We start from the raw sequence: 17,947 nt of genomic DNA, 5'->3' as shown, positions 1-17,947 counted from the left end.
CCCACACTTCGTGTATCATAACTTATATATAAAATACAAACCTGTGAAAATTCTGGCTCAATCGGTCATCGGAGTCTGGAGAAAATAACGGGAAAACCCACCCTTGTTTCCGCATGTTTTGCATGTCATGACATGTGTTTAAAATAAATCCGTAATTCGCGATACCGAGAATTTATAATTGTTTTAATGTTTTCTCAAAAAGTAAAGCATTTCATGGAATAATATTTCAAGAGAAGACTTTCACCGTTACCTTCTGCAAAACCTGTAAGTTATTTGTAAATCTGTGTTTTTTTGGTTTTTTTCTGTTCCGAAAGTGTATAATGGCTTTAACAGGCAAAAGTTATTATTTACATTCAATTCTGAATTGACAAAAAATAATACTAATATAAGATTTTTACATTTTTAATGTCTTTAAAAAATACGGATACACCCTATGTTCCCACATCTCTATGTTCTGATATTCTTGGTACATGTATACTTTCCAATTCTTAACCTCGACCCCAACCCCAACCTAACTAATAAATCACAGGTTTATTTTTCAGATCATAGGGTTGTCTTGTCAGAACATAAAGGTGACAGAAAATAGGGGTAACCGTGTTGGATAATAGTAGAGCAGTCACCATGTGTACTTCACACCCCCTTGCTTATTGTTAAGCAGCGCTATGAAATTTGGCCCTGGTCTTTAAGTGCGGTAATCTTCAAATTTTCTGAAGCAGCAATTTAAAGGAAGAAGAAGATACCTAGGGCATGCGCACAGAAATTACTCTATTCAACGACTCCAGATATTTACAGATCTACATGAACATATCATCAAACCCTGGAGGACGTTCATGGTCTGGGTCAGGTTCACCTCGATATCTTCCTTGTGGATTGGGATTGGGAACCCTTCCGTCTGGATCAGGAGGACCGATCGGATCAAACCTTGAACCAGGAGGTACTGCTCCTCTGCAGAGAAAATAAGGAAATCAGAAAACGTATTGACTAGAATCTTGAAGACACTGGAAACTATTGGTAATTGTCAAAGACCAGTCTTCTCACCTGGTGTATCTCAACATATGCATAAAATAACAAATCTGTGAAAATTTGAACTCAATTCTTCGTTGAAGTTGCCTTGTCACGAAGTTGTGTGCTTTCAGATAGTTGAATTCGAGACCTCAAAATCAAATTCTGAGGTCTCAAAATCAAATTTAATTATTTTATTGGAAAATTACTTATCAACAGCTCTCCACTTATAGTTACCAAGTTCGTTTTTATGCCAACAGTGTGATTACCAATGGTGTCCAGTGCCTTAAGATAAGTCTTGAGGATGCATGTTGGAAAATACTTAAGCTGTGTTCCCATTTGGACTTTTTATTTTAAAGTATTGCAACTTTTCTGAAGCATGACAAAATTGAATCCAGTGGGGATGCAAGGCCTGACGAGATATAAATGAAATAAAAAACACCCTTGTCACACGAAGTTGTGTGCTTTCAGATGCTTGATTTCGAGACCTCAAATTCTAAACTTGAGGTCTCGAAATCAAATTCGTGGAAAATTACTTCTTTCTCGTAAACTACATTACTTCAGGGGGAGCCGTTTCTCACAATGTTTTATACCATCAGATGTTTCATATTTACTTACCTGGGTAATCTTCCTCCAGGCATGCCAAGACCTCCACCATACCCTCCTGGAAAACCTTGTCTTCGTGGATCCATTAGCATTCCAGGGGGAGCACCACTGAAGGGATCCAAGTCGCCCTCACCAACGACAAAGGGATTGGCGGGTTGTCCCCTGGAAAAAGAATGGCAGTTTTAGTGCAAACGGGTCAAGTCTGAAGATTTTCATGATTTATAAATAATACTTGTATATCAATACATACTAGTAAATAATATGTTGTACATCCTAAAGCAATTGCCATTGTTTTACTAATTTCTCGAAAACTACAGCATCTCAGCAAGTAATAATTATCTTCCAACCGTGTATAAGTTTAATGTAAGTCTGTAGACATTGTGTTTTGTGCCCTACAAAGTACCCAAACCCTTTAACCCTTTCATGCACCATTTATTTAACTGATAAATTCATATCAACTATTTTCTTTGCAAATTGGGACCCCCCCCCCCCTCCAAAAAAAAAAAAGGGTCACAAAAGCACCCTTAAATGTCCTGTTTTCCATTCTTAAAATTTTGTGGCCAGGCACTCTTCTGATGAGATCTGAAGCTGGTCGCTAGTGACTAGTAGGTGCGCGTGAAAGATTTAATTTACAAATCGCTCTGCTGACGTACCTCTGTACTTTCCCCAGAGTCCTGTTAACAGAATCCAGAGGGCTCAAGAAAGTGTACAGTACTTTAACAACATCGGTGTTAGGGTAAAACCAAAAGTTTGTTCTTTATCCCGATAATTTTACAGTGAATCAAAGAAAAATGTGTAGGGACCCTTGTTCTGTTGTGTAAAGATAGATTTATTTTACATACCACTCTGGTCGTGTATCTCTGTAAGGCTGTCTGCTGGGCATTCTGAGGGGATCTATGCCTTCCTCCCTACCCCTTGGGTTTTCCTGCTGCCTCGTGTCTCTTAGGGTTCGTCCAGACGATGTACTTGATGAAGGGACGTCTTTTAGTTTGTCTGTCAGGTCCGTTTTGAATTGTTGCTGAAGCTTGTTTAGGTTTTGAAACATCCTTGGGCATAAAAAGATTGAAAAATTAAACATTTTAATTTTCAAAGAGAAACTAATTCCTAATTCAACAGGCCTGATACTTCACGAAGGCAATGAAAGCAATTGCCTCTGTTGCCCCTTAAAGAGTCCCGCCCTTAGAGGTGCCCTTTACCTAGAAGAAAATGCATTGGTTCCCTTGCCTCCTCTAAAGAGGAAGCATAAGGCCTGTATCAAAGATGGAATCTTGCGAACTATATCACTTTTGTTGTTGTAAACAAAGAAAAATACCATCAGGGATACCTCGTGTACACAAACTTTAAGCGACACAGTCTTTCTGACTTGCTTTTTCACAGAGTTTGTAACTTCCCAGACAACAATTACCTGTGAAAGTTTCCAAGATGGTCCACGTTCACGTAGTCTGAGGTCTCCAAAGATAGATCTGATAGCTTCTCATCTCGTTCTCTCTATCCAAGAAATTTAACATTATAATATGGGTTATTGGAATTTACTTACAGTGGAAAAGTTCCACTGTGCTATATGTGTACGTGTCTACTTCCAACTACATCTTAGAATCTTCCATTACAAATTCCAAAATTTACTTGTAAGTGATATTTTACGCTTTGCATGGTGTGGTAAACATATGGGTGTGTATGATTAGCTCCCCCGGGTCGACCCCGGTCTGCCCCAGGTATGTTCGGATAGCTTTGATGTAATTCCAGGGGCTCACCCGAGGTCAGCCCCAAGTGCCCTGCTTGTGGACCTGCCGTCGATTTCACCAAACTCTTCCTAACTTAGGAATCATTTTAGGACTTAGGACGGGTTCAGTTCCATATCCAAATACGTAGGACGCATTGAACCCTTCCTAAGTTAGGACGGGTTGCTCGTCCTAACTCGAGTTAGGATTAATCCTAGCGTTTCGTGAAATCGGCTGCAGGTCACTTGGGACTGCCTCGAGGTGCATGCATCACCACGAGAGGGCGAGTGTGATCGTTCCCTTAGCTCTTGTCACTGGCTCACCCGAATGAGCACCGCGGGGTTGACACAGGGAAGCTAATCAAACGCACCCAAAATAAATGGGAAACTTCTTATTTGTCACAAACAGTTTTCTACACTTAACAGAAATACTATACAAATTGAATTATTTTTACAAAATTAAATTATTTTACCAGAACATGAACCAGTAGTGTATCATCAATCCTGACCACCTTTAGCAGGTAACCATCTTCACCCTCAGTAGGCTGATACCTCAATGCATAGGAGTCACTGGTCCCCTCACACCAACCATCTGGAAGAAGTTCACTCTTCTGTCCAGTGGGCTGCAAACAAAAATGAATTAAACTTCATTATAAAAAAAAAAATTGAAAAGGGCTCGAAAATATTAACACTGTGACAGACCCGACCAAGGCCAGTGGTTGTAGCATCGGAACAACAAACTCATGTTGTACGGCAGTCTTCTGTTTTTTTGGTAAAATGCTGACTTTCAGTCTATTAAATAAAAATCTGTCATGCTGTTCAGTATCACTGATACAGCATGCCAGCATCTAAATTTTGCAGCAAATTTGTATTTAAGTAATTGTCACATTTGCATTGAGGGGAAAACCATCTGTTTTATCGTTGCGGTTCCCGCTGCTATTGCTTAGGATTAAAACTGCCTCTAGCCAACTGGCTAGCTCAGTGATCTCAACTAAACTAAGTAGTGGTGAGACATTTACTTTTGAAGGCAGGCAACTCCTCCTGCACTACATCTACAAGCACAGAAATTTTGCACTTGCAGTTGCACAAAAGCATGACAAGCAGAGAATGGTGATCAGAATTCAGCAGTCAGGGCCTAAATGCAATACATAAGGCGTTAATAAACCAATATAAGCAGAAACTACTGCTTGACACATTTCTTTGCTGTAGTGTTTAGGGCCTACTCTGCCTGGAAACTAAGAAACACATGAAAAATAGGCTCGACAATTTGGACAACTCGACCATTTGGACAACTCGACGTTTCACACGATGACCAGACTTTTAGACAACACGACGGGTTGGTCAAGACAAGTCAACGGTTTACAGTCAACCTCCATTTCGGTGAATCAGAAGGCGCCGTAGTTATTTTAGTAAAAAAAAGGAAACTTATGGCTTGACCCGGGGAAATCCCTATGATAATTAAACGATTTACTTTTATTTTATTTAACTGAATTTACATTTACTAAGCCTGCCAATCAATTGGAATCGCTCAAAACATATCATTGCTGAAGTCGAATTGCCTGACAGTTCAAAAAAACGTCCGTTGAGTGGTCGGAACGGTCGAGTTGTCTCAACCGGCGAGTTGTCCGACAAACACAGTGCATTGATCACGACTTTGCTTCATGACACAATAATGGATACTACATGTGTACACTCACAGTGCATGCTGCCATCAGGCACACGTCACTCAGAGCCGTAGCTCTGCCCGCACCGGTTCAAAACTCAACTTCGGAAATTTGTGACCATTTTCGGTAAGTTTTTGTCCTTCTTCAAAATATTTCCTCAATGGTGTTTTGAGGGTAATGAATTTGAAAGGATAGACATTGAGGATCAAGCTCGTACCCTTCAACTTGTTAGAATTTGTGTCATGATTTTTGAAAGTGGTAAAAATGGGGCAAATCTGGTGACTGTCACTGGCTGTCGAAATTGTACGTGTTGATTGTCATTTGTCGCTCGAGAGAAGACGTATTCATAACCCTCTGGCCTTGTGGTCGTCGTATGGTGGAGGGTTACGAATACGATCGCAACGAAGGAAGGAAGTATGAACTGGGATTAGTTTTTTTTAAAGTACATACATCATGCGAATCATTCATCATGTATAGTAAAAAATTAGTGGGGCACCAGCAGTTGCAACAACGCCTCCCCCCCCCGCCCAGCCCCGGCCCGCCCCCCTTGTTGCCGCGCCAGTGCAGTTGCCTGTCTCATCAGCAGTGTAACCACACATTCTGTTCGCTTTCTTAAGTACAGCAGCTCACCGATTCTTCTGTTCCAACACACTTAAACCCACTGTGAACCATATTCCAGTGTAAACAACAGACGAGAGCATCATACTGAGATCGGATTTGGTCTTTTACACTAGCGTAAAGAAGCTCCATTCCAGGGCTGCCGGAGGCCGCCATGTTGGTTTGAGCGATCGACTGAAAATAAAAGAGAGGCTGCATAACATTTCAGAATTTGGGTCAAGAACCGCTAATAACCGTCACAATCTTCAGACTTGCACTTGGCACCCAAGGCAGTAAGCACACAAACTAACACAGAATAGTATTGCTTAGCAGGAAGAGGTTACCAGACAAACTTTAAAAAGTGTGTTATTGTTGTAGCTGGTGCCTGACTCCAAATTTGCTTAGTGAAGAAATTTGCTTTATGAAATTGGTCACTCACCCGCCCACAGGCATAAAGAACCTATGTGTCTGTGTTAAACCATGGAGGAAGGACCCATGGTTAAACATACATTGTACCCGCCACTAAACATACACTACGTGTATTGACGGTTGTTGACGAACGTGTTATTTACGGCAATGGTGCGAACGAAATTCATTCCTGTACACACATTTTGTGCAAATAAACTGCACAGACAGTATGGTGCATTTTTTTGAAGACGTTTTATTTTGTTGGAAGATTCATGCTGCTCAAAGAATTTGAGAATTTTCATTGGCTCAACTCTTCCGAAGCAATTGTACATCGTAAGTACAACTTGTAGGATTCATTCGCTAACAGTTAATTAATTTTATAAGCTATTTTCTATTGTCGGTGTTTTGCAAACATGGGACGCCATTGCTCATTGCTCATTCAATTTCAATTGTTTTTATTATGGCGCGCAGCGCGCGCTGAAGGGCTGAGTGTAAAATATGGCAAAAATAGCAAATTATATGCAAATTCGAGGTCTGTAACACTCGATGATGAAACTGGTATGATTTTGGGATAAGTAGAACTAGAAGTTGGAGAAAAACATAAGACTAATCACAAAGATAACAAAATGTTAAATCACTGTCGGTTGAACTTACAACTATTATTTTTTTATTATTTATTAAAATTAAGTTAGGCCTAGTTAGTATAATAATGTAATAATTATATTATAGGCCTAATTAAAAATCAATTAGAATTAGAATTAGAATTCAATTAAAAATATGTCAATAATTAAAGCCATTGCACACTTTCGGTAAACAGTATTGTCCAAAGGCCCACACTTCGTGTATCACGACTTATAATAATATAAAATAACAAACCTGTGAAAATTTATGCTCAATCGGTCATCGGAGTCTGGAGAAACTAACGGGAAAACCCACCCTTATTTCCGCACGTTTCGCCATGTAATGACATGTGTTTAAAAATAAAATAAATCTGTAATTCTCGATATCGCGAATTGATAACTGTTTTAATGTTTTCTCAAAAAGTAAAGCATTTCATGGAATAATTTTTGAAGAGAAGTCTTTCACCATCTGTAAACCCTATAAATTATTTGTAAATCTGTGAACTTTTATTTGTTTTTCTGTACCGAAAGCGTATATATATAAATGGCTTTAATAGGGCTAGGGGAGATGGGCTAGTATTTCTTTGCAAAAAAAAGTAAACGAGATCAATTGTAGGAATGCAGGGCAACAATTCGAGCCAACAATTCAATCAATCAATTCCAAAGCCATCATATTTTGTTAAGAAAGAAAAATTGAAAACTTCCCGCGTCCTGCCACCACTTTTTCATTCGTCATTAAATAAAATCTCATTCTGATTTACTCACATGATACTGTTCCTTTATTGTAAAAATGAGTGGTAAAGTGGTTGCTGGACTGAAGATACAGAAAGTTTTCGAGAAATATTGAGGGCATTGCCATTAGCTTTTTTAGGTGGCTTTGGCAAATGGCAAGTACTCCTAGAGGGAATTAACCTGTCACCTGAATGAATGCATTTACATGTATTATGAAGTGCAGTGGTTTAAATAAAATAAAAATCATGCTGATGCATACAAAATAACAACAATTTGTGGAGATGTTTAAATTCTAGGCTAGGCATTCATTTTAAAAGGGTTTACATTTAATAAAATTTAACTTGTTTCGTTTTAGGCCTAAAGATGGGCCCCAAGTAAAGTTTTAGATTTTAATTAACAATTGATGTAAATCTGTTGTAACGTTGAGATTGATAACAATTTGACACCTTGTACAATTTATTATGAGAATGACGGTTTTTGTTTCTGACATCTGCAAATTCTGTCTCATATATTTTTTACTAAGCTTCCCTCTGGCACATTGTACGAACGTCAAAAGGGAAATGACATTATTCATTTCTAAATGTCTGAAATAGGCAATTAATATTGTCAAAAGTGTTGTCACCGAAAGTTGGTAATATGCATGATATTAAATCAGAAAGGACAATTATTGGCCGCAATGTTAATTTGCCTGGGTCCACATTACACACTTTAGTAACAAAAATGATGGTTTAAATAATAAAACCTGAGATAGGATCTCCTTTTTACCGAGTTGCATCGCTGATGATTGTCAACGGCTATCTGAGTCTCCCAGTAAAAGACCGTGAAGAGTAAATGTGTAGCGCCATTTACTCTAATTCATGCACAAAGTACATGTGTATAAGTCGTACACCGCCAATAACTAAGCACAAAATGGCCCAATGTAATATAATAATAATTACTAACGACCATCGCAAGATTGTCATCGCTAAATCAATCTTTGCGATGAGTATACTCATCGCAAACTCATCGCAAAGTTATAGTAAAATCATTTTCCAAAATCCATCGCTAAGTTGTGTTGGATTTTGGATTTAGCGATCGATTTTGGCGTTTGCGATGACCAAAACGCGTTAGTGAAATCAGCCCCTTGCAAGTAGATACACTAGAAGTATGATAGTTCTGGGAGTAGATACACACATTTGATGTTACCGCAAACCAGATATATATTGATACCTCAACATGCAATGCCTCTCATATTGATAGTATTTTTGTCTTTTTCAGATTCCATTTGAACTGCAACCATAAGGGCGGAACAGTTCCGTAGAAGTTGAGTTTCCTTGACCTACAAAGACAGTTGGTCTCTGATGCACTGAACAACTTCGCTGCAAATCGCTGTAACTTTTTAGGAAAAGAGAACTAGCTGTTTCAAGCTGCTTACCTACCATAAGGACCAGTAATATAAATGCAACAATAGTTACTAGCCTGATGACTTTCTTAAAGGCTTAAATGTAATTTTTTATCAACATCTTACTCTGAGACTTACAAATCCATTCACCATGAATGAAATCGAGTGTGTCGGTCAAGTTTTGGAAATCGGCCAGCTGGACTTTGAAGAATCTACAGTTATCTGTGAAATCTGCGATAAACATTGCATTAGCCACATTCATCTCTTGGAACATCAGAAAACTCATATTGTGCATGTCCCTAAGCGGAAGACTTATGTTTGCGATATTTGTGGTTTTATTTGCAATCGTAGAGGGCATCTGTCAAAACATAAACGGCTTCATGACAAAAGCCAACCCTATGCGTGTACCATGTGCGACAAAGTTTGTCTGAGCAAGCATCACCTGAAGGCACATCAACAGTGCCATGTCACACCGAAAGTGAAGCCGTTTATTTGTAATATCTGTAACTACGCCTGCACCCGAAGAGCCCATCTTGAACGCCATCAGAGACGTCACACTAAGGAGAAACCGTTCACCTGCGAGTGCGGGAAAGCCTTCTCTTGTAAAGGCAATTTCGTCAAACACCAACGCAGTCATTCGGAAGAAAAACCATTCATTTGTGAAATATGCGGCAAAGGTTTTAGTCTCAGCAACTACCTAATGGTGCACAAAAATTTCCATCACACGGACCAAGGCGGATTTTCATCCGGGATCGAGGATAACTTCTTCGTCAAAGCTGAAGATGTCAAACCACAGGAGACTGTTGTTCAAACCCATGAATACCCGTTTGTGTGCACCATCTGCGGAGTCTCATTCCTTCACAAATATTCTCTGATAACTCATCACAAAGTTCATACTGAAAAGGAACAATTTGTTTGTAACATTTGCCAGAAAGAATGCCTGAACCAGATCCATCTCGCTGCGCATCAAAAGACTCACAACTACCCATTCATTTGTACCATCTGTGGATTCGCCTGTAAAAGAATCGGACATCTCACACGACATCAGCGCACCCACACAAAAGAGAAACCGTTCACCTGTAAATTCTGCGCTAAAACATTTGCATGTAAAGGCAACCTGGTCAAGCACCAATCTCGAGTTCATCCAGCGGAAACCCAGGCAGAACTCAACCTTCAAAATTCGCATTCCCATAGAGGGAGTCCACAAAAGCGCCGCCACATTGAAAAAGCGTCATTCGTTTGTGACGCGTGTGGGAGGAGCTTCTACCGCCAACACTATCTAGACTGCCACAAAAAGATTCATGCTGATGAGGTCGGGTTTGAGGGTTTGGAGGAGCAAGGCCAGGAAGAAATCGACGGTCCCAAGACGCCTACGAAGGACAAGCCCCACGTGTGTGACGTTTGCGGATACTCTTGTGGTCTACGAGGCACGATGAAGAGGCATCAGAGGATCCACACCAACGAGAGACCGTTTTCTTGTGAGACGTGCGGTAAAGCTTTCTCCATAAGATGGAACCTCAAGATTCACAAAGAGCGAGTACATGTGGGTGGCAGGTAAATATTACACCTTGTAGCCTAGAGCTGGACCCAATTTCATAGCGCTGCTTAACATTAGCAAATTTACGTGCTTACTGTAGCAGAAAAATTTGCTAAGGTGCAAGCGTATTTCACAGGTGAGCAGAAAAATTGGGTGGCCATATTGCGCGTTAACCATGGATTTGCATTGTGACGTCTTTATGTTCGTGCAGTAAGTAAGAGCGGTAAGCACCGGAAGGTTAGTTTGCCTTTTTGTGGGCTTACGGTTACCAGCACTATGAAATAAAAAATCGCACAGTAAGCTCGAAATCGGGCATTAAGTAACGCTATGAGTTTGGGCCCAGGCCTCTAAATATTAATCACGGTAGGCCTGATACTTCAACAGACATGACAGAGGCAAAGAAGGCGATTGTCTCCATGATTGCCCCTACTCATTGCCTTGGTGCCCTTGAAATGCTTCAGTAGAAATCACCTCATGCTATCATACATGTACAATAGGGTGCCCTCTACAAAGGAGAAAATACATTTTGTACCTTAGTGCCCTTGTCCTTTCAAGCAAAGCATACATGATACAGGCCTGCTACGACACCACAATTGCCGTGGTGCCATCCATGTGCTTTTGTTGTGGTGCCCTTTGCTAATTTCCAATAAAAAATGTATATTTTCCTCATAGAGGCGTCCCTTACCAGAAGGAAACTGCTGTGCCCGTTCAATCGGAGAGCGAAGTTCACAGCCTGGTAGAGTTTGTTGCAAGTCTGGCGTCCAATCCGATCTTCATGTAGCTTTGTCCTGCAAGGTGCCTGCTTTATATTCCGACATCCCTTTGTTCCAACAACCCTTTATTTCAAATGTTCTGATGTTCCAACAACCCTGTCTAACAACCCTACTCCTATGTTCTAACAACCCTTTGTTCCAACAACACCCCTATGTTCCAATCACTATATGTTCCAAATGCCCTACGTTCCAATAACCCTATGTTCCACTAACCCTATGTTCCAATAACCCTATGTTCCACTAACCCTATGTTCCACTAACCCTATGTTTCAAAAACCCTATGTTCCAGCAACCCTATGTTCCAGCAACCCTATGTTCCAACAACCCTATATTCCAATAATCCTATGTTCCAATAATCCTATGTTCCAGCAACCCTATGTTCCAGCAACCCTATTTTCCAGCAACCTTATGTTCCTGCAACCCTATGTTTCAACAACCCTATGTTCCAAAAGCCTGTGTTCCAATAATCCTATGTTCCAGCAACCCTATGTTCCAGCAACCCTATGTTCCAGCAACCCTATGTTCCAGCAACCCTATGTTCCAACAACCCTATATTCCAATAATCCTATGTTCCAATAATCATATGTTCCAATAATCCTATGTTCAAGCAACCCTATGTTCCAGCAACCCTATGTTCCAGCAACCCTATGTTCCAGCAACCCTATGTTCCAGCAACCCTATGTTCCAGCAACCCTATGTTCCAGCAACCCTATGTTCCAGCAACCCTATGTTCCAACAACCCTATATTCCAATAATCCTATGTTCCAATAATCCTATGTTCAAGCAACCCTATGTTCCAGCAACCCTATGTTCCAGCAACCCTATGTTCCAGCAACCCTATGTTCCAGCAACCCTATGTTCCAACAACCCTATATTCCAATAATCCTATGTTCCAATAATCCTATGTTCCAATAATCCTATGTTCCAGCAACCGATGTTCCAGCAACCCTATGTTCCAGCAACCCTATGTTCCAGCAACCCTATGTTTCAACAACCCTACATGTATGTTCCAATGACCCTATGTTCCAACAACCCTATGTTCAAATAACCCTATGATCAAATAACCCTATGATTCAATAACCCTATGTTCCAATAACCCTATCGTCCAACAACCCTATGTTCAAATAACCCTGTGTTCCTTTTTCTGCTTAGCAGACAGTTGTTACATTGTTAGCAATATTTTCTGCTTTAGAAGCTCGTTGAAATTGGGCCCAGACAGTATCGCGAGAGTCACCGAAGAGACGCTATCACTGCAGAAAACATTGTCCACAAGTCTATTATTAACAAACCAAAGCAGTGATTTATTTCTCACCTCCTAGGCTAATACAGAATCATCTTCTAAAATTTTGCAGTGAGCTCAACAAATGAGCACTCGTCCACATTCTGCCAGCCTTGGCTGATCCTCCAGCATGTAAAAGGTGACAGTTTGATATTTGTGTCGCATTGGATGGATTAGGGAGGGACAGCAAGAAGGTATGTTGTTAAAAAGCACATTTACACCATGAAGAACAGTTGGTTGGCATGGTCACCCATGAATTGCTAATTCTGCCGAGCTCCCAGGCATAATGATATCTTTGGAGAAGAGTCCGTCACTAGAGTAGAGTCTGATGCCCTTCTTTATCCCAACTTGACCTTGATATCATCCACCGAGACCGACGCTGGTCTAAGGCAGTGCCTGAAACATCGACTGCAGCTACAGCTATGGCTAGATTGCGCGCATTTGCCTATTCTACAACACTGGCAGACGTGCTGATTTATTCATAGCTGTAGCCGAAGTCGCTGATTCAGACACAGCCTCACACTATGCTTGATAGAGACAGTTAGGCACAAGTCATCAGGGTAGTGTATGAACACAAGAATAAAGAGCTACATGTAAGCAAGGTAACACTGGCGTTAGTTTTATAGTATACCGAGTGTTCATACCGAGGAATTACCTGGGTTTTTCCCTGGCAATTGGATTGGTAAGGTGAAGAAGATTGTTATATGGAGTCCTTTGTTTACGTCCTTCTGCAAGGCAGTTGGCAACGACATGCTGTAAATACAAGTGCATTTCATCTTTTTTTTTGTTATAAGTTTTTAGTGAGTGTGCTGTGTTGAGTATTAATGAAACAATTTGTTTGTAGGCCTACTTAACCATCATTCTTGTGTAATTTTCTTAAAGTGTTCTTAAAACTGTACATTTTTACACTATCCTTTACATTACATAATCTTATTGAAGCTTCGTAGGGCAGTATGATAAAAACAAATAGCAGTTTTATGTGTAAACTACGTACAGTTACATACTGTACATTTATATGTATGTACATGTACTATTCATTATTCCACAAGCTTGAGTGGAAAACTCACTTTTCATTATTCCACAAGCTTGAGTGGAAAACTCGTTGTCATAAACCATGCCAGTCTACAATCAGAGGGATGTATGGTACTACCTATAGTCTATACATTTTAAGGGGAAACTTTTTTGAGAATGTTCGATCATATAATTTGTTGTTTGATAGCTCAACTGTAATTGTTGTTTAGTGATGCATTTGTGGTACTTTACATGTACATGTACTGCATGTACCTTTCTATATTTAGTATGCGGTGTACAAACCTTTGCTGAATAGACTTGAAAAATCAAATTGGTAATGTATGCCTTTAAACTCCCCTGTTGACTTCATCACAACTATAAATCTTGGAGCAAGGTCGAACAAGGACCAATAATTAACTAGTGACATATGTACATTGGGCTTGTTCTGTGCCCAATTTCATAGAGCTGCTAAGCACAAAAATTTGCTTAGCATGAAATTTCTTCCTTGATTAAAATAGGATTTCCAACCAAATTTTCATTTGTTGCACATTGCTTGTTACTGGCATTCAGCTATTGTTTGCTTAAATCCTGAAAATCACATGGAAATTTGATTGGTAATCCTGTTTTTATCAATGCAAAAATGTCATGCTAAGCAAATTTTTGTGCTTAGCAGCTCTATGAAATTAGGGCCTGGACATAATCGCAAAAAAAGGATGGTTACATATATGTCTGCTGCCGCCTGCATCTCTAAAGTCTCACACTCATAGAGTTATATATGAGAACTAGAGGGCGCATTGGTGGTGCTTATGTACTTGCACAAACGCGACGGGACCGCAAGGAGACACGTGCACGCCATTCTGTATGCGCGTTGAATATGAAACATCTGTTGGAGTTAATGTTTATTGAACGCTAGGCGATGCTGTTTTTTCAACTTACAAAATGGTTTGCACAAACACACTCTAAGCAGTGCCTGTTTTGTCAACTTAGAAAATGGCCGCCTGCGCGCATGCCAGGTCGCGTATATAGGCCAGTGCGCCCTCTAGTTCTTATATATAACTCTATGCTCCCACTTTACTTAATCCTCTTTGTCCTTAGTAGGACATACATTTTAGTAAGAATGCCATGTATAGTGTTTTAGTCCTAAGTTGTAATTATAGATTTACAACTTGTGCTGCTTGTAAATATGCACTAAAGTTTTTAAAACTCAGTCATCAAATTAGTTACCAATGTACATGTACAATTGTGTTTCTTTCATTTTATTTTCAAACGTTATTAATTAAATTTTATGGTGAACAATGATAAATTATTGTAGCCCACACCGTCACTTGAAAGGGGTCTATAACCATTTCCGTTGAACTTGTTGTAACAGACGATGTGAGCTATGTTTACATTCAAACCGCCCTCTGTTGACAAAACACTGTACACGTCATGATTCGCCGGGCAAAAAGACACGTAGTCATGGTAAGATTGCAAACACTTTCTAGCTGGCTGCCAAAACACAAAGGTTTTGCCCGGTGGTATGCGCGTGAATCATGTTATGGTTTTTGGGGTGTGACGTCAGAGGTCACATCGTCTATAGGTTGATCACTGGCCATTGACCAAAACTGTTATTGGTTACAGTCTCAAAAACGCACGCAGATGTCATACACAGAGCTTTCATCTGATTTGAAATTTTAAAATGAATACTTTTCCATTTTTATTGAATCATGGAGGTAGACATGATGTGTTTTTTTATCTCCTGCATACATGTATTAAGTATGCATGCAGACATTATTTGTTGCATCGTTCATTTTGTGTTTTGTGTAGGTAATAAAATATCTACATGTAGTCTGAAGGATACACTGTATGTATTTTTGTTCAAACAAACTTTCTTCAAAATATAGCATTTTCATGTATTTCTGCTTTACCCAATTGCAGAATTTTCACTGCCGAAATTGTTGTCCTAGCAACTTGTGATTCATCTGTTTAAAGGCACTGGACACCTTTGGCATTATTGTCAAGGACCAGTATTCTCACTTGGTTTATCCCAACATAAAATAACAAATCTGTGAAAAGTTGGGCTCAATTGTTCATCAAAGTTGCAAGACAATATTGAAAGAAAAAAACACACTTTTTGCACAAATTTGGGTTCTTTCAGATGCCTAAAAAAAGCTTCAGGCCTGAATATTAATATTTAAGCGAGCAATTACCTCTTTCTCAAAAACTACATTAATTCAGAGGGAGCTGTTTCTTAAAATGTTTTGAGGGTACTATCAACAATTCAGCTCTCCACTGCTTGTTACCAAGTATGTTTTTATGTTTTTAATTATTTCGAGTTTTACCAATAGTGTCCAGTGCCTTTAAGTAAGTGTCACAATATGGAATTTACAAGACATTTAGCATCAAGGAGCAATTACAGTTCATCAAGGTTCTGAAGTTGTACTTTGTGATGAAATCAAACACACAAAGGAACGATTCACATGTCTCAATTGGTGAAAATACTTTGAAATATAAATTAATAAAATATGGCCTGAACGTGAAACTAAGTGTTTAACTGTATTATTGATTTTATCCCTTGTTTTTATTTTTAATCATTGATGACTTTTGTAAATTTCACAAATTATAATTTCATTTATGTAAAATGTTGTGATGTTTAACATACACTTTTACAATATGTAAATAAATGTTTTGCTCAGTTTCCACAGGTAAATTTCATCAACTTTGAGATAATCGTGGGTTGGGTATTTTTTTTCTTTTTCTTTTTTCTTTAGTGGCAATTGGCTCTGTAGTGTGAAAAGGGCTCAAGAAAAGCTCAAAACTTAGGCCTACTTGAAGGTTACATAGTTTACATTATTATTACATGTAAGTATTGTTTGAAGCTTTGCATGGTGTGGAGAAATAAGAAGAAACTATAAATAACTAGTGAACTTGCGGGTACAACCATGTGTAGATCTCTTAGGGTGAGTGTTGGCTCTGAAAAGAGCCGGTTTGGTCTTGAGGTCTCAAACAGTAGACTCTGCTCGTCTTCTGGAGAATGCATTCTCAGAGCCAACACTCACCCTAAGAGATTTACACGTGGTTGTACCCGCAAGTTAACTAGTTATTTACAGTTTCTTCTTATTAATACATGTAATGAACACATACATGTTCACCAAAAATGTGTCCAAATAAGCCATTTGGGTGTGTTAGATTTGAATATTGGCTTGATCACAAATTACAACTTAAGTTTGAATTCCTCAGACTATAGAGACATTTGCTATGTCACATGATTAGGGGAAAGCTTTACAAGAGACAATTCTGAATGGATGTACCAGGGTTTGCTCATCTGGAGCGTGCTATGCAAAGGCTTGCCCCGAACCATTTGACATACATAGCAACTGTCTCTATAGTCTGACGAATTCAAAATGTAAGCAGTTCATTGTGACCAGATTACGACTAAAGCAAGTCACTGTACCAGCATATTCAAATCTAACTCGCAATGTGGCTTATTGAGGCAGCAGCTAACTGGATGTTTGCTCCTGATGGGAGGTAGACTTTGGAACAAGTTGTTAAAGGCAGTGGACACTATTGTTAGTTACTCAAAATAATTATTGGCATAAAACCTTTCTTTGTGACGAGTAATGGGGAGAGGTTGATGGTATAAAACATTGTGAGAAACGGCTCCCTCTGCAGTGCCATAGTTTTCGAGAAAGAAGTAACAATCCACGAATTTGATTTCGAGACCTCAAGTTTAGAACTTGAGGTCTCGAAATCAACCATCCAAACGCACACAACTTCGTGTTGCAAGGTTTTTTTTTTTTCTTTCCTTATTATCTCGCAACTTCGATGACCGATTGAGCTCAAATTTCCACAAGCTTGTTATTTTATGCATATGTTGAGATACACCAACTGTGAAGGCTAGTCTTTGACAATTACCAATAGTGTCCACTGTTTTTAAGTGTTTGTCGCGGTGCATTGGCTCCATCTCAGCTTCTCGCTAGCTCTTGACTACTGTGTTGGGCCATATTCTCATGTGGAGTACAAGTACAGCAAGATAAATATTTAGCTGCGAGAGAGCCGTCAGCGCTATCACTGCAAGAATTATTAGCGACTTGTCAAAAAGTCTAGCCCGGACATAAGGATTGCTTTTGAAACCCACCGCAGAATACGCTGAATCCTGCCTCATGCTTTTCCACCTATATTGATTTTCAATCTAGGTATGCCAAATTTATATAAATGCCAAGATTGTGAACTATAATTGTATTGAGATACACCTGTATAGAAATAAGGCATTGTTCGTTTTTGGGTATTGGAAACGGGTGAGAAATCATTTAATTAGGTATGTATACATACTATGTATAGGTACATATACATGAAGGTATAAATACCTTTGGCAGGTATAACCATAGAGAAATGTTAGTAAAATAATTGAAATAAGTATGTGTGCTGCCAATGTAATGCTATCAATAGGTGTTTTAAAAGCATAGGTTTTAGGTAGGAATGCAAGTAAATTGTATTGTTTTGTCTTGACCGGTTTTGGGTTTCTTCCATGCCATTTAACATTTTAAAACACAGGTCAAAGTCACGCTATGCCAAGCAATATAACATTGTTTAAGTTGTTTTTTTTTTTCGTTTTTTTCCTCGACAAGCTGAAGTTGCATG

General features: G+C 39.3%; 2 protein-coding genes across 3 annotated transcripts; one reads left to right on the top strand and one right to left on the bottom strand.

Moving 5' to 3' along the window:
- Window positions 1–258: 258 nt before the first annotated feature.
- Window positions 259–5,768, bottom strand: LOC117300631 (proteasome inhibitor PI31 subunit-like). The gene is made up of 6 exons (XM_033784312.1): window positions 5,620–5,768; window positions 3,799–3,948; window positions 3,014–3,096; window positions 2,451–2,654; window positions 1,621–1,770; window positions 259–945 (listed from the first exon to the last, which is right to left on the bottom strand). The coding sequence occupies exons 1-6, from the start codon at window positions 5,761–5,763 to the stop codon at window positions 795–797; spliced, it is 882 nt and encodes a 293-aa protein (XP_033640203.1). The 5' UTR covers window positions 5,764–5,768; the 3' UTR covers window positions 259–794.
- Window positions 5,769–6,219: 451 nt separating this feature from the next.
- LOC117301196 (zinc finger protein 226-like) lies at window positions 6,220–13,827 on the top strand. 2 transcript variants are annotated; one of them, XM_033785101.1, is made up of 4 exons: window positions 6,220–6,327; window positions 8,604–10,281; window positions 10,937–11,059; window positions 12,390–13,827. In XM_033785101.1, the coding sequence occupies exons 2-3, from the start codon at window positions 8,879–8,881 to the stop codon at window positions 11,043–11,045; spliced, it is 1,512 nt and encodes a 503-aa protein (XP_033640992.1). In that variant the 5' UTR covers window positions 6,220–6,327; window positions 8,604–8,878; the 3' UTR covers window positions 11,046–11,059; window positions 12,390–13,827. The 2 variants fall into 2 exon arrangements, with proteins under 2 accessions (XP_033640992.1, XP_033640993.1); XM_033785102.1 differs by lacking the exon at window positions 10,937–11,059.
- The last annotated feature ends 4,120 nt before the right edge of the window (window positions 13,828–17,947 follow it).

This window comes from Asterias rubens, chromosome 16 (genome assembly GCF_902459465.1).
Source record: "Asterias rubens chromosome 16, eAstRub1.3, whole genome shotgun sequence".
Taxonomy (NCBI): domain Eukaryota; kingdom Metazoa; phylum Echinodermata; class Asteroidea; order Forcipulatida; family Asteriidae; genus Asterias; species Asterias rubens.
This window is presented reverse-complemented; position numbering and strand designations above follow the sequence as displayed.

Coding starts and splice junctions, on each gene's coding strand:
- LOC117300631 (XM_033784312.1), bottom strand. CDS start 5,763: ATGGCGGCCTCCGGCAGCCCTGGAATGGAGCTTCTTTACGCTAGTGTA. Junction 3,097..3,798: donor CACTACTGGTTCATGTTCTG/GTAAAATAATTT, acceptor TTTCTTGGATAG/AGAGAACGAGATGAGAAGCT. Junction 946..1,620: donor CCTGGAGGAAGATTACCCAG/GTAAGTAAATAT, acceptor TTTTCTCTGCAG/AGGAGCAGTACCTCCTGGTT.
- LOC117301196 (XM_033785101.1), top strand. CDS start 8,879: ATGAATGAAATCGAGTGTGTCGGTCAAGTTTTGGAAATCGGCCAGCTG. Junction 10,282..10,936: donor CGAGTACATGTGGGTGGCAG/GTAAATATTACA, acceptor TTTTCCTCATAG/AGGCGTCCCTTACCAGAAGG.